The 21,540-nt window shown below is 39.8% G+C and overlaps 2 protein-coding genes and 1 non-coding gene across 10 annotated transcripts; 2 read left to right on the top strand and 1 right to left on the bottom strand.

Annotated features, from left to right (window-relative positions):
• Positions 1 to 891: 891 nt before the first annotated feature.
• Positions 892 to 16,834, top strand: LOC132621274 (callose synthase 11-like). 8 transcript variants are annotated; one of them, XM_060335481.1, is made up of 6 exons: positions 892 to 6,666; positions 7,056 to 7,165; positions 14,327 to 14,500; positions 15,472 to 16,127; positions 16,338 to 16,419; positions 16,543 to 16,834. In XM_060335481.1, the coding sequence occupies exon 1, from the start codon at positions 1,362 to 1,364 to the stop codon at positions 6,663 to 6,665; it is 5,304 nt and encodes a 1,767-aa protein (XP_060191464.1). In that variant the 5' UTR covers positions 892 to 1,361; the 3' UTR covers position 6,666; positions 7,056 to 7,165; positions 14,327 to 14,500; positions 15,472 to 16,127; positions 16,338 to 16,419; positions 16,543 to 16,834. The 8 variants fall into 8 exon arrangements, with proteins under 8 accessions (XP_060191464.1, XP_060191460.1, XP_060191463.1 ...); XM_060335477.1 differs by lacking the exon at positions 7,056 to 7,165 and adding an exon at positions 15,190 to 15,376 and having other exon boundaries at positions 892 to 6,671; XM_060335480.1 differs by having other exon boundaries at positions 892 to 6,671.
• Positions 4,309 to 4,388, top strand: LOC132625370 (small nucleolar RNA J33). The gene has a single exon (XR_009576805.1). It is a non-coding gene; the product is annotated as a small nucleolar RNA J33 (small nucleolar RNA).
• Positions 16,835 to 17,277: 443 nt separating the features above from the next.
• Positions 17,278 to 20,984, bottom strand: LOC132624571 (uncharacterized). Its single transcript, XM_060339332.1, has 5 exons — positions 20,786 to 20,984; positions 19,234 to 20,678; positions 17,983 to 19,161; positions 17,753 to 17,917; positions 17,278 to 17,676 (listed from the first exon to the last, which is right to left on the bottom strand). The coding sequence occupies exons 1-5, from the start codon at positions 20,982 to 20,984 to the stop codon at positions 17,449 to 17,451; spliced, it is 3,216 nt and encodes a 1,071-aa protein (XP_060195315.1). The 3' UTR covers positions 17,278 to 17,448.
• Between the last annotated feature and the right edge of the window lie 556 nt (positions 20,985 to 21,540).

Raw genomic sequence — 21,540 nt, 5'->3', positions numbered from 1 at the left:
AAGAGCAGATGCAATTACAAACATCTTTTAAAGACTGTTTTCACAACAAGAGCATCATTTTCCCTTTTCAAAAGATTTTTTTTACTAATGATAATACCATTTATTTTTCAATTTATTGTTCTTTCTGGATATTTTTTGTGTTCTCAGTCCCAATATCTACACAATAATGGATGCAACAATTACCGCAATAAAACATAAACATAAAAAAGGAGATAACTTATATTAGACTTATGACACATGAAAAAATGTCTCCCGCGGTGTTCAAAGTTTTGATAATAATAATAGAAAGAGTATCACATTTTAAGCATTTATACAGTTTCTTACATAACATTCAATGTGGTTTGGCTCTTTTGTGAATTTCACGCATAACCAAAATTTAGTAGAATTATTTGAAGTCCATAAGTGAGATGGAGTGCAGTAACTCCACGTCGACAAACCCTTCCACAACTCCACATCCATAAACCCTTCCACAGTTATTTGAAGAACTCGAAGCTTCCGACATTTCATAAACAAGTGAAAAAATAAAAGAGAAAAGTGAGGGGTTGTACGATAAGTGTGGAGTTTCAAAATGCAGTTGCAATAAATTATTGGCTAGCATAAAGTGCACTACAAAAAAATCTGAGAACTATTTGTGCCGTAATATTCAGGAATTTCAAAGGCTCAAATATGCCCCTAATGTTTGCGAAACTGAACAAATATGCCCTCCAATATTTTTCGTTAACTCAAAGGCATGTATGGCAAAAATAAAAAACGTTAGGGGCATTTTTGCACCAACCTTTTAATGACGGGCAAATGTGTATAATTTCGCAAAGGTTAAGGGCATATTTGGACTTTAAACCGTTTAATATTTAAGATGTGCCCGTATCCCAATAATGGACTTGTTTTGATTGGCCTTTCTCATGTTTTCTTGTAAGTTTCTCATAGGAAGCTGCAACTTTCACCTTGCATAATACAGACAACTTCCCCAGCCGCTGTTGTTGGCGCGTGGTTTACATCACTACATTCCTTGCTGTAATCCCCAAGAAATCCCATTATCTTTCCTCTCATTAAAATTCTCACCTTTTACTCCATTAAAGTTACACAGATTTTGCTGAGAAATAAAATAAAAATAAAATACAACGCAGTTGATTCCCATTAACCCCCGCACCCCCACGCCCACGCCACCCCATCCAAAAGTCGAATATACCCGTTACTTTATTTTATTGTAGTATAGTATAGTATATGCACACAGCACATACATGTGTCTGCTTATTTGCTATACTTGCTGCAAGTAACAACTTTGCTGTTTGAAATTTTTGAAGAGAAAAAAGATATTTGGAGAGTTACCCAATTAGTGTAAAGCTGCTGCAGAACTAAGTGCAATGAATCTCCGGCAACGGCCACCATTCACGCGCGGTCGTGGTGATCACGCGCGGCCCCGTATCGAGCCGTACAACATAATCCCCATCCATAACTTGCTGGCTGACCACCCTTCACTTCGTTACCCTGAAGTACGCGCCGCTTCAGCTGCTCTACGCGCCGTCGGGGATCTCCCGTTGCCACCATTCATGCCATGGGGTGACAACAAGGACTTAATGGACTGGCTTGGACAATTTTTCGGGTTTCAAGATGATAATGTAAAGAATCAAAGGGAAAACCTAGTTCTTCATTTGGCTAATGCTCAAATGCGCATTCATCCACCACTTGCCACACCTGACCGTCTTGATTATGGTGTTTTAAGGCAGTTCAGGCAGAAGTTGTTGAAGAATTACTCATCTTGGTGTTCATATCTTGGTAAAAAGTCACAAGTTAAGTTACCAAGAAGGCAAAGTCCAGAACTTTCAAGACGTGAGCTTTTGTATGTATGTCTTTATTTGTTGATTTGGGGTGAGGCTGCTAATCTACGTTTTGCTCCTGAGTGTTTATGTTATATATATCATCATATGGCTATGGAAATGAATTATATTGTTGATGGTCATATTGATGAGAATACTGGACAAGCTTATGTTCCTTTTACTTTTAAACAGTTTGGTTTCTTGGATAAAGTTGTAACTCCTATTTATAATACAATTAGAGATGAAGTCAAGAGGAGTAGAAATGGGACTGCCCCTCATTCAGCTTGGAGGAATTATGATGATATAAATGAGTATTTTTGGACTAGGAAGTGTTTTAGGAGGTTGAAATGGCCTCTTGACTTGTCGAGTGCTTTTCTGGATACTACTGTAGGTAGGAGAGTTGGTAAGACAGGGTTTGTTGAGCAGAGGACTTTCTGGAATATATTTAGGAGCTTTGATAGGTTGTGGGTGTTGTTGATATTGTTCTTTCAGGCTGCTGTTATTGTTGCTTGGCAAGGCACAGATTATCCGTGGCAGGCTTTGGAAAAGAGGGATGTGCAAGTGCAGTTGCTTACTATCTTCATAACTTGGGCTGGTTTGAGGTTTATACAGTCAATCCTTGATGCTGGAACTCAGTATAGTTTAGTTTCCAGGGATACGATGTGGATAGGTGTGAGAATGGTATTGAAAAGCATAGTTGCTGTGACATGGGCAGTTGTGTTTGGGGTGTTCTATGCCAGGATTTGGAGGCAGAGGAATTCTGATAGGAGGTGGTCATATGAGGCGAACCAAAGGATCTTCACATTTCTTGAGGCTGCTTTGGTGTTTGTCGCCCCAGAGTTGTTAGCTCTTGTCCTTTTCATTCTCCCATGGCTACGAAATGTGATTGAAAAAACAAACTGGCCAATTTTTTACTTACTAACATGGTGGTTCCACACCAGGATATTTGTGGGTCGTGGGCTCAGAGAAGGGCTTATTAATAACATAAAGTACACATTGTTCTGGATTGCAGTATTGGCTTCCAAATTTGTCTTCAGTTATGCCTTTCAAATAAGGCCACTGCTTGGTCCTACGCGAGCTCTTTTGAATATAAAAAATGCGAAGTACAAGTGGCGTGAATTTTTCGGTAGCACCAATGAGCTAGCGACTGTTTTGTTGTGGATTCCAGTTGTTCTAATTTATCTAGTTGACCTGCAGATTTGGTACACTATATATTCCGCTATTGTAGGAGGAACAGTTGGGTTGTTCTCACATATAGGTGAAATTAGGAACATTAAACAGCTCAGACTCAGATTCCAGTTCTTTGCAAGTGCAATGCAGTTCAATCTGATGCCCGAGATTCAGACTATAGATGATACGGCCACCCTGGTTCACAAGCTTCGGAATGCAATACATCGGATTAAGTTAAGATATGGACTTGGAAGCCCATACAAGAAGATTGAATCGAGCCAGGTGGATGCAACTAGGTTTGCCTTAATATGGAATGAGATCATCATAACTCTGAGGGAGGAAGACTTCGTGAGCGATCATGAGCTGGAGCTTATGGAGTTGCCACCAAACTGTTGGGATATTAAGGTTATTCGTTGGCCGTGTTTTCTCTTGTGCAACGAGTTGCTTCTTGCTCTCAGCCATGCAAGCGAGCTGGCAGATGCACCTGACGGATGGGTTTGGTTTAGGATATGCAAGAATGAGTATAGGAGGTGTGCAGTGATTGAGGCTTATGACAGCATCAAATACTTGCTACTAGAGATCATAAAATATGACACTGAAGAGCATTCAATAGTCACTGCACTTTTCCATGATATTGATGATTGCATTCACTTTGAAAAATTTACTAAAGCCTACAAGATGACCCTCTTGCCACGCATTCATGAAAAGTTGGTGTCTCTTATTGAGCTTTTGCTCAGGCCAGAGCCGGATTTGCGTGATATTGTCAATGTATTACAGGCCTTGTATGAGGTTTCCGTTAGGGAATTTCCAAGGGTGAAGAAGAGAACAGAACAACTGATGCAGGAAGGTCTTGCTCCTACAAATCCAGATACGGGGCTTCTTTTTGAAAACGTGATTGAGTTTCCTGATATTCAAGATGCTTTCTTCTACAGGCAGCTGCGCCGTTTGCAGACAATTCTTACTTCCAGAGATTCAATGCAGTATGTTCCAAGAAATAAGGAAGCAAGAAGGCGTATTGCTTTCTTCAGTAACTCTCTTTTTATGAATATGCCACGAGCTCCCCAGGTAGAGAAGATGATGGCCTTCAGCGTCTTGACCCCTTACTACGATGAGGAAGTTCTGTTTGGCAAAGAAAGTCTTAGGAGTCCTAATGAAGATGGAGTATCCACCATATTTTATCTGCAGAGGATTTATGATGATGAGTGGGAGAATTTCATGGAACGGATGCGTAAAGAAGGAATGCAGGATGAGGAGGAGATATGGAACACTAAATCAAGGGAGATCCGTCAATGGGCGTCGTACAGGGGCCAGACTCTGTCCCGTACTGTAAGAGGCATGATGTATTATTACAAGGCTCTCAAGATGCTTTCCTTCCTTGATTCTGCTTCAGAGGTCGATATAAGGCATGGCTCACAAGAAATTGCTTCACTAGGTTCATTGAACCAAAATAATCACCTGAACGGGTTAAGCTCTGGCATGTTACAAACTTCTCGAAATCTTCACAGATCAAGTAGCAGCGTCACCCTTCTTTTTAAAGGACACGAGCTTGGTGCTGCTCTTATGAAATTCACTTATGTGGTGACCTGCCAGGTGTATGGTTCTCAGAAGAAGAAGGGTGATCGACGTGCTGAGGAGATCCTAAATTTGATGAAGCATAATGAGGCCCTCCGAATTGCTTATGTAGATGAGGTTTACCTGGGAAGGAATGAAGTAGAGTACTATTCTGTTCTAGTGAAGTATGATCAACAACTGAAGGAAGAAGTGGAAATTTATCGCATAAAGTTGCCTGGTCCTCTGAAACTTGGGGAGGGTAAGCCGGAGAATCAGAACCATGCCATTATCTTCACCAGAGGTGAAGCAGTTCAGACCATAGACATGAATCAAGACAATTACTTTGAAGAGGCACTTAAGATGCGGAATCTATTGGAGGAATTCAAGGAGAATTATGGTATAAGGAAGCCCACCATTCTGGGAGTTCGTGAAAATATCTTTACTGGTTCTGTGTCATCTCTTGCTTGGTTCATGTCTGCCCAGGAGACAAGTTTTGTGACTCTGGGGCAACGCGTTCTTGCCGATCCTCTCAAGGTACGGATGCACTATGGTCATCCAGATGTCTTTGACAGGTTCTGGTTCTTGTCCAGGGGTGGCATCAGCAAGGCTTCCAAGGTGATTAATATAAGTGAGGATATATTTGCTGGATTCAATTGTACCTTGCGAGGTGGCAATGTTACCCACCATGAATACATACAAGTGGGTAAGGGAAGGGATGTTGGATTGAATCAGATCGCCATGTTTGAGGCTAAGGTTGCTAGTGGCAATGGTGAACAGGTTTTGAGCAGAGATGTATACAGGTTGGGTCATAGACTAGATTTCTTTCGCATGCTTTCATTCTTCTACACGACTGTTGGCTTCTTCTTCAACAACATGATAGTGGTAGTAATGGTCTTTACATTTTTGTGGGGGCGCCTTTATCTTGCACTCAGTGGTGTTGAGGAGTACGCCAGCAGAAATGCCAGCAACAACAAAGCACTTGGTTCAATTTTGAATCAGCAGTTTGTTATCCAGCTTGGTTTGTTCACTGCCCTCCCTATGATTGTGGAGAACTCTTTGGAGCATGGTTTCCTTCCGGCAGTCTGGGATTTTGTAACTATGCAACTGCAGCTTGCCTCACTATTTTTCACATACTCAATGGGAACCCGTGCACATTTCTTTGGTAGGACCATTCTGCATGGCGGAGCAAAGTACCGAGCAACTGGACGCGGTTTTGTTGTGGAGCGCAAGAGCTTTGGTGAGAACTATCGACTATATTCTCGCAGCCACTTTGTCAAAGCAATTGAACTTGGAGTTATCCTGGTTGTGTATGCGTCACATAGCCCCGTGACTAAAGATACCTTTGTGTATATAGCTATGACTATATCAAGTTGGTTCCTTGTCGTGTCATGGATAACATCTCCCTTTGTGTTCAATCCCTCTGGGTTTGACTGGTTAAAAACTGTGTATGACTTTGATGATTTCATGCATTGGATTTGGTACAATCGAGGAGTTTTTGAAAAAGCAGATCATAGTTGGGAGACATGGTGGTATGAAGAACAGGACCACTTGAGAACTACTGGCCTATGGGGAAAGTTGCTTGAGATTATTTTAGATCTTCGTTTCTTCTTCTTTCAATATGGAATTGTGTATCAATTACGCATTGCTGGTGGTAAAACCAGTATTGGTGTTTACTTGCTGTCTTGGATTATTATGGTTGCTGTTGTGGCAATTTACATTGCCATTGCTTATGCAAAGGACAAATATGCTATGAATAAGCACATATATTATCGAATGATGCAGTTGCTTGTCATTCTGCTCACGGTATTGGTGATTGCTATGTTGTTGAGGTTCACCCGGTTTACGTGGTTTGATTTGATCACAAGTTTGTTGGCATTTATTCCAACTGGATGGGGCTTAATCCAAATTGCCGTAGTGCTCCGGCCCTTTTTGCAGTCTACTTTGGTTTGGAGCACTGTTGTGTCCTTGGCTCGGCTATATGACATGATGCTTGGGCTAATTGTTATGGCTCCTCTGGCATTGTTATCATGGATGCCTGGTTTTCAATCCATGCAGACAAGGATATTATTTAATGAAGCTTTCAGCAGGGGCCTTCAGATATCTCGTATCCTCACGGGAAAAACTTCATAATGTGAGGTGATTCTCTAATTTCCATAGGTGGTTGTTTTTTCTACTTATCGTGTGATTGGAAGTGTAGGTTTTAATTCACATGCTACATATAGATGTTAGTACTTTTTAAGTAGTTAAATGACTTTTTTTGTTGTCCAAATTTATAGTGATCTGATTCAATTAACCTACCTTAAACTCAAAGTTGGCTAGAAAAAATCATAAAATCCAATTCAATTGACCATTTCTAAATTCAAAGGCGACAAAGCTTTGTTGCACTTTTGTTCATGCGCATGATGGAACTTAAAGAAAGAACCAACAAAAAAAAAAATGTGGACGTTCTTACTTTTGACATTTTGTCCATAGCTTCTTTGGCTGTTTTGGACCGATTAATCTGCGGTGCTTTCTTGGCAGAGATTTAATGGTTCTGGAAAGTGCTGTGTAGAAACAGATCAATTGAGAATATATTTGCAACCGGCTGAAATGCTTTTCTAGTGTAACTGACTAAGATGAATGCTAACGAGGTTAGCAAGTCTTTGCATGCAAGAGTGCAACATGTAGATAAAGTACTGCTTTGTTTCATCTTATGTGACACTATTTCCTTTTTAGTTTGTTCCAACTTCTAAAGAGAATGACCTATTTATATATTTGGAACCATTTAACTTTAAACTTTCAGTTTTATCCTTAATGACATGATTTATAGCTACTCAAATTTTAGACATGTTAAAGACCACAAGTTCCAAAAGTCTTTTTTTCTTTCTTTTTTAATTTCCTTGTCCAGTCAAACAGATTCACATAAATTGGAAAGGGTGGGGGAGGGAAAGAGGGGGGGGGGGTGTATATATGAGATACACTTTTCCACATTTTAGATTACCCTTCTTTTTCCCTCATTTTAATCACGTTTCTTTCTTAATGATTTGAATGACAAGGCCTGCCCTGACATGTTTTCTGCTGTAGATAGCAAAGCTAAATGTTGATGTGTATAACATCTATATCCTGTTACTGGAACTCCCCGCCTCCCTTCCCAACTCCCCAAACCACCCATCTTTCAAAGCTTTTGTGAGATGGCTTAAGATTATTACTTGCATTGAAAGGAGTGTTCAGTTGGAACATTTTTTTTTTGGATGAAGTAAGTGGTATTAATCAAAGGCATCAAGAAGATGCAATAATTACAAGATATAGCATTTGAGCTTACAAAAAGAAGACTGGCTGGCTGTACAACAAATATCTAAGCCAGAACTAATGAGCTAGTAAAATCCAAAAGTTGATCTGCATTACCTACAGGGACCAATTTGGCCCAACTAAACAAATTAGCAATACACCTTGCTTTCAAAAGACCTAAAGGTGTTGACACCCCCTGAAAACATCTCCTATTCCTTTCTAACCAGATACACCAAAATATACAAGCTGGTACCATGTTCCAGATTTTCTTGATGGCTTTGTCAACTTTCCATAGATTCCAGCTCTCATAAGCTTCCTTTATTGAGAGAGGAATGGTCCAATTAAGACCAAAGAGGCAAAAAAACAGATTCCAGATTTCTGAGGCCACTTCACAGTGGAGGAAAAGATGCCTGGTAGTTTCAACCTCCTTTCTGCACATATGGCATCTGCTTGGAAGCTGAGTGTTCCTTTTCATCAGGTTGTCTTGAGTAAGACAAGCCTCATATAGAGCTGTCCAAGTGAAACATATGACTTTAAGAGGTAGTTTTGTTCTCCAAATGAGTTTCCAGGGCCAATTGTCTATGAATGGATTTCTAGAGCACATTTGATGGTATCCTTCCTTGACTGTGTAGATTCCCCCCACTCTGTTGTCCCCATTTGAGATTGTCAGCTGCCTGGGGATTGATGAAACATTGTTGAAGTCTCGAGAAAAGATCTAGCAACTCATTCACTTCCCAATCGTACATGTTTCTTCTGAAAGACAGGTCCCAAATGTTCCCTTCTCTGTTAGCAGCAATTACAGAGTTGGGATCTTGAGCTATTCTGAACAAATTTGGAAAGTCATCCTGAAGGATGGTACTTCCAACCCATTTGTCCTTCCAGAATCTTAAGAGTGAGCCATTGCCCACTTCAAAATGAGTCTGTTGAACAAAGGTGTCCCACAATCTTCTAATACCCTTCCAGAGACCCACTCCATAAGGAAGAGTAGAGGCCTTTGTGCACCAGTGATCCAATATTCCATGTTTAGCTATCACAACATCTTTCCATAACCCTGCATCCTCCAGATTGAATCTCCAAAGCCACTTCATCATCATGCTTTTGTTATGAGCTGCAAGGTCCTTGATACCAAGACCTCCTTGAAATTTTGGTTGAGTCACCTTCTCCCACTTGACGAGATGGTATTTGTGGTCCTCACTGTTGCCTTCCCAGAGAAAATCTCTCCTTAACTTGTCAATTTGCTCTAGAACATCAGTTGGGATTTGAAACAGTGCCACATAGTAAGTAGGTAAGCTGTCGAGAACACTGTTGATTAGTGTCAGCCTGCCACCAAATGAAAGATATTGCATTTGCCATGTTGCCAATTTCTTTTCGAACTTTTCAATGATTCCTGTCCAGATTTCAGTAGATTTGTATTTAGCACCCAAAGGAAGACCCAAGTAAGTGGAAGGAAATGATCCAATCTTGCAACCCATGATATCTGCTAGCTCTTCCATATTTGGTACCTCATTGACAGGATAAATAGTGCTCTTAAGCATGTTCATATGCAGACCTGAAATAGCTTAAAAAATAAATAAGGTTCGGTTAAGCTTTGTCACTTGTGATCTCTCAGCACCACAAAAGATCAAAGTATCATCTGCATATAACAGGTGAGAGACATCAGTTTGAGGTCCTGGGTTCCTTCCTATCTTAAATGGCACAATCCATTGCAAATGGCTAGCTGTCTGCAACATTTTGCTAAGTCCTTCCATTGCCAAAATGAACAAAAAGGGTGAGATCGGATCACCTTGCCTGATGCCTCTCTGAGGGGAAAAGAACCCCACAGGTCCCCTGTTAATCAAAATGGAATATTTGACAGTAGAGATGCTATACTTTATCCACCTTATCCACCTGTTTCCAAAGCCCATATGACTCAGAATGTTAAGCACATATGACCAGGTCACTTTGTCGAAAGCCTTCTCTATGTCTAGCTTGAATAGCAACCCTGGTTCTCCACTCTTTAATCTCCAATCTAGAGCCTCATTGGCAATGAGTGATGCATCTGTGATTTGCCTTCCCCTAACAAAAGCATTCTGACTCCCCGACACCAATTTCCCGATCACTGTTTTGAGTCTTTCTGCAAGTAACTTTGAAGCAATTTTGTAGACACTACTAATTAGACTGATTGGTCTGTAATCCTTGAGTTCGATTGCCCCTTTCTTCTTAGGAATCAAGGAAATGAAGGAAGCATTGATGCATTTCACCATGTGACAGTGATGATGGAAGTGCTTCAAGGCATTGATAATCTCATTTTTGATGACCTCCCAAGCATGTTGAAAAAAGGCCATAGTAAAGCCATCCGGCCCTGGAGCCTTATCTGGAGCACAATTTTTAATGACTGAATGAATCTCATCTTCTTCAAACTCCCTTTCCAGCCAGATCTTTTCTTCTTGAGAGATTCTAGCTAGATTATCAAATCTAACCGATGGTCTCCAAGGTTCATTCTCTGTATACAACTGTTGATAGAAGCTCAAAATCTCCTCTTTGATTTCTTCTTTGTCTTCAGTAGTGGACCCCCTTACTTGCAGCTTATCAATACCTTCTATGTGCATTAGCCATGTTTTGGAAAAAAACTGTGTTTCTATCCCCATCCCTGAGCCATAGACATCTTGACTTTTGTCTCCAAGATATCTCTTCAATCCTTGCTACTTCTTCTATCTGAGCCTGCAAATTAAGCAATTGAATCTTTTCATCTTCCGTAAGGATTCTGCCTTTAGTAGATTGCTCCAGTCTTGAAAGTTCATTTAGAGCCTTGCTTCTTTGGTCTTCCAACTTCCCAAATACCTCTCTGTTCCAATTGGAGATATCCTTTTTCAAAAGTTTAAGCTTCTGTGTTAGAATGAAATCAGGACTACCCACAACCTCATAACTATTCCACCAAGCTTTTACACAATCAAGAAACCCCTCTGTCTGCAGCCACATATTTTCAAACTTGAAGTAAGATGTGCTAGAGTCCCAGTCCCCACACTCCAACATCAAAGGCTTATGATCAGATTCCACTCTAGGGAGAGCTATCTGTTTTATAGCCTTAAAACAATCATTCCAATCAGGAGAAATCAAGAATCTGTCTAATCGTGATGCCTGCAATTGTTCAGTTCCTCTAGACCAAGTGTATTGAGCTCCCAGAAGAGGCAAATCCATGAGACCCAAATCTAGTATAGTATCTGAGAAAGTTTTCATGGCACTTGTCCTTCTGTGACAATTAAATTTCTCATAATCAAATCTACACACATTAAAGTCTCCTCCCAACACCCAATAACCATCCCAGGTGCCCCTTATAGAAGCTAGTTCATACCAAAGATCCTCCCTTTCATTGTTGCTATGTGGACCATACACCCCAGTGAAACACCACCTGAATTGCTCTTGCAGACTCTCCAGAATTACGGAAACTGAATATGTTCCAGGCTCAATGATGATGCTTTTCCACAGCCTTTTGTCCCATATTATTATAATTCCCCCCCTCGTTCCACTAGCTTGTAAAACTGCCCAGCTAGCCCATCTATTACCCCAAAGAGAGCCTACAAGTTGATGTGACCAGTCCTCAATTTTAGTCTTTTGCAAACAAACTATATCAGCCTTCCAGTTCATCAATAGAGACTTAATGGTACTCCTTTTCTGACTTTCGTTCAAACCCCTGACATTCCAGCTTAAGATTTTTAATTTCATCTTGACTGAGCTTTGTGAGACCTACCCCTCAACCTTGATGGCTCGGCATCCTGAATTAAACTTGACGATAATCTTTTTAACTCAGTTGCCCCTTTCTTCTTTTTAGGCTTTGACCCACTCTCTGAAGATACCATCTGTTGCTGCTGCTGCCTCCTTTGTTCCATCCTTATGATCATGTCAAACAGTTCATGTTCGAATCCGGCGACATTAACCCCAAAAGCTTTGCAAGCCTTGACCATGATCAATTTAGTCCAATTAGAAGTAGAAATAACTGATGGGGTTTGGACCACCTGATGGTTATGTACATTGTCTTCATACCAAGGAAGTGATGGGAACCCGTTACATGCAATAGAAGACTGGTCAGAATCAGAAGCAATTGCAGGATTCAACTACGGAGGAATTCCAAGTGGTTGTTGAAATTCTCCGATTCCAGATGCAGTTGCAGGATTCATCATCTGCGAAGGGTTTCCAAGTGAACCAATTTGTTGAAATTCTCCAATTCCAGGGGGTACCAATTGTTGATACTCTTCTCCATCTTCTCCTTCATCATCAGCTTCACAAATGCTTGGACAAGCATCGTCCTCTTTCTCTGAAACCATGCGTTTAAGTTCGAGAGCCTGAAGTTCAGTAGAAAGAGGATCAAGAAAATCACGAGGGGGCGATAATCGAGTGTTAAAAATACATGGGTCTTGGGCCCTTGGCTTCCAGATACTTCTACCCTTATTTCTCCTCTGATATGGGCCTTTGTAGAGAGAGGCCTTGTTTGCTGATTTTAATTTCGTGGGCCCAACTATAGAGGAAGATCCAACCTCAAATGTTTTAGCATTAGGTTTAAGTGTTGGGCCCAATCTGATATTACGTGGCAAATTTGAATTAACGTCAGAGACCACATGCTGAACCAGTGGTCTGCCTGCAGTTCTGTCCTTTTCTTTTCTTGAAATCTCTGCATCGGCTTCTCCTACCAATTTTTTTCCTTTGCCACCATGCTCATCTCCGGCGACCCAAATTTTTGTGTGGCCATCTGGAATCACCCAAATTTCGTAACTCAAATCAGCCACTTTGAGTTCCAATTTGCAGGGGAGATCTCTAGAGGTCTCCTTGATGCATATTCTTGCCCATTGCAGATTAGATCTTTTCTTTGTGTCCTCGTCGATGTCCACAAAGCCTCCACATAAATCTCCGATCCTTTGGAATGAGTTGTTAGACCATGCATGAAGTGGAATACCAAAAGCTTTGATCCAAAGCTCAGCAGGCGAACTCAGATCAAAGACCGGCGACCACCATTCCAGGGTAAGTCTCCGGCCATTCCAGAACCAGTCACCGGCCTTAACTCTGACTGCTTCTTGTCGAGAAGGCATTTCGAAGAGAAAATGGAGAAACCTTCAACCCTGCTGTCATCTTCCACCTATTATAGAACCACTTTTGAATCGTATCATGGTCTGGGGAGGTGTTGAAGGTGTCGTTGAATCTTCCGACAACGCATTTGGCAAGGTAGCTGGAACTGTTGGGGATGCTACTGGTATGGACTGATCAGCATTGTTTGACTCTAGAGATGGCCAATTCTCTATCTTGGAAACATCACAGTAAGACCTTGCTTGGGAATGGGGGCTCCATCTCTCCGACTGAATAGGGGGTTTCCATAGAAATCTCAAAATTTTGTTGGCAATTTCTTCCCATCCACCATTATTGATAATCTCTGGGATGATAACTGAGGACTTCCTATTTCCCAACCAAGCTTCTATGCGAACAAATCTACCATAACTATTAAAATTCTGATGAACCCTGTAAGTATATGCTTCGATCTTTCTTCCCCACCTCCGGCAAAGCTTACCTTGGCCCTTTGAAGCCTCTTTCATAGCACCACAAACCCATCTTAAGTTGTTCTCATCAATCCAATCTTCCCTACGAACCTCCTGCTGCGTTCGTAGAGCATGAACCATCTGATCCGATCTTCGCTAATGTCTAACAGTTCGAAAGACTTTTCCCCAGCAACAAAAAAGGTTCTCCCCTCCATTGAAGAAGGGAGAAAGGAGAAAGAAAGAGGGAGAAAAGCTTTGGGGGCAGAAAGAAAAGTGACAGAGAAGAGATTTTCTGGAAAAGAGAGAGAGAGAGAAGAAAGGAAGAAGAGAAAAGATGAGTGTATTTCCGGCGATCAGAAGGATCACCGGAGTTGAAAGAGCTGACCAGAAGCCCTTTAGGTCATATTCTCGATAATTGTGCCTGGGAGCGTTTTCAACTTTTTCTTGCTGTTCTAAGACTGTCAGTTGGAACATTTACGATACGGTGTCGGTATACTCCTTTAGTAATTATCATCGCTTGTTCGAAAACAACTCTAGAATCTTTTTTAATACAACAACTTACTTCATCAAAAAAAAAAACAACTCTAGAATCTTCACCCTTCTCACCAAAAAAAAGAAAAAAAGACGTGAGATAGAGGAAATGGAGGGAAGGTCTGGGGATAATGGGGAATGGTTAGGGGCCTAAGAGATTTTATTCCATGAACATGATTTGAGGTCAAAGAATTATGCATATTAAGCTTTGTGGTGCCAAATAGATGATACACCCACCGGAGAAAAGGTTAGAATTTGTCAGATTCTTACAGTTTAGGAGCTATGTTTTTCCTTTTTGTAAATTTCCAGATGCAGCATAACCTCAGTGTTGGTGGCTAAGTACATCAATAAAATCTTTGGTACATCTGAATAGGTCATACTTTCAAAGATAATGCATGTGCTGTTTCTCTAATCAATATATTTTAATGCTTGAGATTATGATTTTCAATGATCATGCATGTTTTGGTTACTTAACCTTTCTGTTAATTACAGGAACGAGTTAATTAACTTCAGAGGCACGCGCTTCTCTTTTCTAGGTAGATTCTATAGGATGTGTTTCCTGATAAGCTCCTTCATTTTTCGTGGGCTCTTGGACGGGTAATTTGATTTTGTGCAATCTACTCAGCCTGGGTACCCTATCATCCTTCAGTCTACCAAGTCAACGAGGTTAATACTACTCTTTTGGTGTATTCTCGCTGCTACTTACAACCGTGTGGTTATTGCTTTATTTATTTTTGGGTTTTACATATATATATATATATTTTTTTTTTTTTTTTCTTGGTTGGCTGGGAGGGAGGATGTAAACATTTTTACATTAATGTTCAAGTCATTATTTGCTTGGTGATAATGTCATGACCAGTTAGCAACATTGACGTCATGATACTCAATAACCTCTCAGTTAGCTAGAAAGTTTGAGGATACTACTTGATAATTTATTGTTCTATCCTCTTTTCTAGGCTTGTAATCCAAACACATTTGTAAGAACATGATACATTTTTGTTTCAGAGAATATCTGCCCACCCTTAGTTCTGATTGCTAATCTTGCCATTCCTGAACCTATCTTTCATATTGTCTCCAATTCGATGGAGAATATCTCAGCTCTTACAAATTGCAATTCCAGGTTCCTTAGCTTATAATATGATTAAAAAGTTGAGTCTTGAATGTAGACAGTCTCACCCTGCACTATATTCTCTTAGGCAAAAAATCAGAATCAACATAGACTCAAAAGCTTCGAGTAGATGATTCAAAGTGTTGAAAGCTGACAATGAAACAGATGTCTTACCAATAGTTACACACTCATTGGTTGCTATAGGTTCTAGACAGTAACTCATTTAGTTTTCTGGTTTCCCTTGCAGTCCTGCGTAATTTTGGAAGTTGAGACATCTGCGGACCTAACTTTTCCCAATTTCTCTCTTAATAAACTCTGCTATACTACCTTCTTTCTTCTTCAACCAGCTGATCTACATGCAAAAAACACAGCACTTTCCTGAAAAATTTCGCTGCTGTTTCTTCTCAGCAACTGGACACCGATAACCGTGAATGGTCTCTCTTAGTGTGCACTATATTTACCATTTTGTTTAGGTAAATTGCAAGTAGTGAAGCCTGATGCAATTCAGTTACCACTTGTGACATTGCAGGTTTGTGCCAAGTTAAACTAAAGCGGACGTGGAGCAGTTGGGGCGTTTCTTCTTAATTTTAGTCTTAGTATGGATAGGTTCAGGAATCATCGCTAGATGGTACCATGTTTCCAATTTTGTAGTTCTGTACATATGGCCGCGTGTAAATGACATATTAGCTTCTGATAATAACACAATAATGCTTATTTTTGATGGGCTAGTCGACTACACTGGACCGTTCACCAACTATGGCTTGGCTACTGAGCTTGCAAATGGAAATTGCTCTCTTCTAACTCCTACTTGCTTTTTTTGTTCTTGAGGGTTGGGGGGTTAATTAACAAGGACTGATGTAATTCTATCCACTCAATGAGCCAGACTAGTTGCTTCGTCGTCTTAAATTGTAATGGAACTTAGCTCTCTGGAAAACATCAATTTTGAGATGTTACCTAGTTCAGCAGGAAAAGATAGATTTATTCAATCTTTTTAGGCTTAAGTAACTAAAACGCCTCCGAACTTGGCACAAATTGCAACTTTCGTCCCCAAACTATTGCTGCACTTCAAGACACCTCTGGACTTGGCAAAATGGGTTTTAATTAATCCCCGAGCTGCCACATGGCATAGTGAGTGTAGTCACACGCCAAGAGGCGCGTGAGAGGTGCCACATCAGCATAAAAACGGTAACAAATTCAATTTTCACATTTCCCTTTACTTTTCTTTCACTTCCAACAGCTAAACATCAGCCCCTTCTTCTTATTTAACCCCTCCCCCATTAAAATACACCACAACTTGAATTTCAAGCTTTTTGTTCTCCTTCTTTTCTAGTTGTTAAATTTTCTCTCTCAATTGTAAGTTTCTCTCTCAATTGTACTCATGACTAGAGTTTGTAGATGTGGATTTCCGGCGGTGGTAAGGGTTTCATGGTCCGATAACAATCCGGGAAGGAGATTTTGGGGTTGTCAAAATTACAAGGTATGTAATTTATGTTTTTAGTATCTCAATTTTAGTATGATTTTGTTGGGTTTGTTTAATTTAGTCACTGATTTACATCTAATTTTACCGGGTTTGTCATTAATTTTCATTCACTTTTTATAGGTGAAAGGTCGAAGTTCTTGCAAATTTTTCGATTGGTATGAACCACCATTTCCGGAGCAAGCTAATGTTGTTATTTGGGGTTCGTTGAAGAAGAAAAACAAATATGAGCAAGAGTTGAAGTGGTCAAAAACATTGAAGATTTGTCTATGTATTAGTGTCCTATGTAATTTGATGTTTTATCTTGGTTCTGGTAGCAGTACTAATTAGGTTGAAGTGAAGTTGTACTTAGATGATTAACAACGGTTGTAGTACTAATTAGGTTGAAGTGAAGTTCTATTTACATGATTAACAATGTAATCTAATTTTGGTTAGCATATTGAATATGATTATGATGACTTTGTGAAGCAATACATTATACCATCTGGTTAGTAATGGTTAGCCTATTCAACATGCTAACCAATAACATTTATACCATATGGACACTATCAAAATCTGGGATGAAAAATCTAGACAATTGACCATTTCAATGCAACCCTGGACAAAACACTAACTAACATTCAATGGAAAATCTAGACAGAAAATAGCAACTACCATTCAATGCAAATCTGGACAATAAGCATTGACCATTTCAATGCAAACCTGGACAAAACACTAACTAACATTCAATGGAAAATCTAGACAGAAAATAACAACTACCATTCAATGCAAATCTGGACAATAAGCATTGACCATTTCAATGCAAACCTGAACAAAACACCAACTAACATTCAATGCAAAATATGGACAATATAAACCAGTAACCAGTACCATTTCACATCAAAATCTGGTCAGAAATCAAGGTCATTATCATATGCAAAATAATTGGACAGTAGCACTAACTGTCAACAAAAACTACCAAGCTACATTGTTTGCTTACATATCCAAGTTTCACCAAAAAATAGCTAGCTTAAACATAGAAATATGAGACTACTTCATTGGAGATTTTCCTTTTCTTGATCTTGTTTGAACTCCAAGAGCCTTTGATCTTGTTTGGATTCTATGATTAGCACTTTGCACTTGGAGTTGTCTTTGTATAACTGCTTTTGTTCCTTTCCACTTAAATCCTTTGCTGGGTTTGTATCCAATATCACCTGTGACCAAGGCTGAATTCATTGCCTTAGGTGTGGACACCAACCTGCTGCTAGGCATTCCTTGCTGCAATTTAAATTGGTTAGTGTCATAAAGTGGCTAAAAATAATAACAATGACTTAGATGATTGAGAAACACTTACATTAACACATTTGTATCCAGACTCGGACACAAATACACCCTGTCCAACAACCCTTGGCCTCTTGTACTTAGTCCTGCCCCCTCCCATGCTTGTAGATGCATCTTGAGTGTCATGAACACTATTTTTTCTTGTACTTCCAGTTGATGACTGCTGGGAAGCATTAACCTAACAGATAATAAGTTAATATTTGACTAATTAATGGTAAGCAAAGTAATGTATATTACAGTTACCTTTGTAGTTGCTTTAGGCCTTGGAGGGACTGGTGGCTTTGTGTATTTCCTCTTGGAAGTTGCTGGTGTAGTTGGAGGAGCAGTTGCTCCTGCATTTGCTGCTCTTGTTGATCTTGCTGCTTTTGGTGGCCTTGAGTATTTCCTCTTGGAAGTTGCATCAACAGTTGGTGGCCTTGAGTATTTGCTCTTGGAAGTTGCTGATGCAGTTGGTGGCACTGAGTATTTCCTCCTAGAAGGGGCAAAAGTTGTTGCTGATGCAGTTGGAGGCCTTGAAGGACAACTTCTTATGTTATGTGTACTAGACTTGCAACCAGAGCATGTCATGGCTATCCCTCTTTTTGTCAACTTTCCAGCCCTTCTCACTTCTCCTATCTCCTTTCTTCTGCACTTTCTTGGCCTGCCAGGCATTTGTTTGACTTCCGGAGGCTCTATCTTTGGGTTTGTACTGTCTGGCCACATAATCATGCTTGGAACAGGCTGTATGAAGTGAGAATAAGCCCTTAAATAGGTCTCTTGTCTGTACCAATGTACAATATTCTCACTTGGATCAATTCTCCTATAGTGCATAGCTGTTATGGCATGTGCACAAGGGATACCTTTTAGTTGCCATGACCTGTAGCTGCAATATTCCCTTGCCAGTTGAACAATATGAGTACCTAACCCCTCTTTAATTTCAAAGCCACAGTCTCCATTCCAGTGAAGTGTACAGTTCATTGACTTCTCAACATTAACATTGAACACTTTCAATGCCATTGGTGATATCCCATCAACCCAAGTTTCAGAAAATGCCCTCATCTTAGCTATCTTATTCATCACCTTGATTCTAATTTCTTCTAACATTGACACAATTGTCTTGTGTCTAGCTGACAGTATCCAAGCATTAAAAGATTCTGACATATTGTTGTCCACACTATCACATTTTGAAAATTCTTTGAAATACACTTTGCACCACCTTTCTTTGTTGTATGAAATAAGGTCTTCAACAATACCCCTACCCAACTGATCTAACTCATTCAGCCTGGTTTTCAGTTCTGCCTCAAATGTTGACCTAACACACTTCCAGAATTTTTTCCTCCTCTTAATACCTCTCCAATTTTGGGCCCAGTTAGACAGAATGTGTCTAGCACACATTCTGTGCTCACAAGCAGGAAGTACTTCTTCAACAGCACTAACCAGACCCTGTAAAAACATAGCAGAATCAGAAAATAGAACATAATGCCTAAATAGAAAACAAATAATGAAAAAAGGTACCTTTTGCATGTCACTAATTATAGTGACCTCAGTCCCATCTCCAAGTTGCAAGTCATCCTGGAGGATTCTCATAAACCATCTCCATGTATCCTTTGTCTCAGTTCCAGTAACAGCCCATGCTATTGGAAACATTTGATTGTTTCCATCTTTAGCAACTGCTACAAGTAACTGGCCCTTGCAAATACCCTTCAGAAAACAACCATCTAGGCCTATACACCTCCTACAACCTCCCATGAACCCCAATTTCATTGCAGCGAAACAAATATAGAAATTTTTGAATTCTTTGTTACCATCTTCCTTGTCTATTACATTCACAACACATGTGCTGCCAGGATTAGTTTGTAGCAGCACATCCCTGTAGTCAAAGAGTCTACCAAACTCAGCAATATGATCTCCCATGACTTCTCTCAAAACAATCTTCCTTGTTTTCAAACAGACAGATTTCCCAACATATATACCAAAATCTTTCCTAACCAAGTCTTGTATTTCCCACCCTTTAATTGTAGGTTGGGAAGTGATTCTCTCCTTATAATGCTTGGACAGAAATTTAGAATTGCAAAGGAAGTTGATGTTGGTCCAATGGCATTTGTGTCTAGGATTGTAGGCCTTGACTGTGAAGTTTGTACTCCTACTTTCCTTGCTAGCATATATCATCCAAGGACAACCTTCTTTGCACTTCACCCTCACCCTTCTTGTGTCATTCTTCTTCTTATCCAGCTGGACACCTTTCTTTAGAGCATATTTGGTCAAAGCTTCTCTGAATTCTTTGACATTTTGAAATACTTGACCAACCTGCCAAATGACTTTCTCACAATCTGGATCATACACAACCCTATTTGTCTTCCTCCTTGCCCTCAATTCAGTCCCTCCTTCAACTTGTTCATCATCACTAACATCTTCACCCTCAGATTCAGAAGCAAAACTATCTACATCTGATGAGTCATAATATGGCTCATCATCATCACCTCCCAAATAACCCCTTAGATTTGTTCTCTCACTATCAATGTCTTCATAACCTTCATCCACTTCAGCCTCACCTAAAAACCCATCTGGTCTATCCTTAGCAGCCCTAGTAGCTTTGTTTTTTTTGTATTCTCTTAAATCTTCTCTCACCACCCTAAGTTCTTCATGAACATCACTCCCATAATCATCAGACAGTTCAGAATCAGACCCATTTACTGCATCTTCTTCCTCAGAATTGTCTACATCACCAGTGGGATTCTTAGCAGCAAAATCACTACTAGCAAAAGCACCACTGGTATTTGCTTCAGCCCCTTCAACACAGTTTGGAGAAGAAGGATTTTCTAGATCTAGACTTGTAGTTGGTGTTGTATTAACTAGTGGTGGATAGGGAATAAATAAACTGGCAGATTCCCTATCCCCATTTGGCTTTGATAAATTATCACCAGCCCCACCAATCACATGCTGGCTGACAGGCCCACATCCTCAAAAGAAGAGTCATTGCACACATAAATTTCAATTGTATCCCCATCATTCAACAGTACTCCTAGGTCTAATAAATCCCTGTCTGATGTTAATTTTACCAAAGCACCCCCCTTAGGTGCAATATAAGTGGTCCCTAAATTAATCACCCCAAATTCTTTAGCAAGATGTACTAGCTCAGGAATAGACAAATGATCAAAATCAATGTTAAAAGAATGTTCTGTCCTACCCCCAACAAAAGTAGGCCCCACTTCACTCACCAATATACCACCAATTTTCCATCTAAAATGAAAGTACTTAGTAGCCATTCCTCAACCTACAGAGGTTTTAACAATTCAAAAACTCAGCCAAACAATGAATTACATCTATAACTTATACTAATTACCATAAACATTAGGCTAGCCTAAACATTAACAATAAATCACAGAAAATGAAAAGTAACAGAAAACAGCAAATAACAAAAAAAAATAAAAAATGCTTGCATACAGAAAAAGACATCACCTTTACATAGAATAATCCTTCACCTAACTTCAGTATAACCAAAACACCCTAAAATTTTCAATTATTACAGAAAGACCTAAACATACCAATCAGAAAAGCCCTAAAAGATTTCAGTTTTTACAAGAATACATAAGCACGTGCTATCATAGGACAAATAAAATAAAAAGAAGAGCCCCTAATTTTTCAGGTAATTACAAAAATACCAAAAGACATGCATGCACAAAATCAAGTCTTTAACGATGAATTTCAATAGCCATAAACTCATGTTCTTTATAACTAGAAGCATTATCAAGCATTTCAGAAGACAAACATGTTTGAAGAAACCCTAATCGGAACCCTAATAGACTTTAAGAAACCTTAATC

The sequence above is a fragment of the Lycium barbarum genome, chromosome 12, assembly GCF_019175385.1.
Source record: "Lycium barbarum isolate Lr01 chromosome 12, ASM1917538v2, whole genome shotgun sequence".
NCBI classification, from domain to species: Eukaryota; Viridiplantae; Streptophyta; class Magnoliopsida; order Solanales; family Solanaceae; genus Lycium; species Lycium barbarum.
The sequence above is the reverse complement of the archived record's forward strand: the minus strand, read 5'-3'. Positions and strand labels throughout refer to the sequence as shown.

What these genes read in the sequence shown, in the direction of transcription:
- LOC132621274 (XM_060335483.1), top strand. Translation starts at nt 1,362, where the DNA reads ATGAATCTCCGGCAACGGCCACCATTCACGCGCGGTCGTGGTGATCAC.
- LOC132624571 (XM_060339332.1), bottom strand. Translation starts at nt 20,984, where the DNA reads ATGGCTACTAAGTACTTTCATTTTAGATGGAAAATTGGTGGTATATTG. An exon ending in TTATATTGCACCTAAGGGGG is followed by an intron (nt 20,679 to 20,785) that starts GTGCTTTGGTAA and finishes TCTTCTTTTGAG; the next exon opens with GATGTGGGCCTGTCAGCCAG. An exon ending in TAATTAGTGACATGCAAAAG is followed by an intron (nt 19,162 to 19,233) that starts GTACCTTTTTTC and finishes ATGTTTTTACAG; the next exon opens with GGTCTGGTTAGTGCTGTTGA.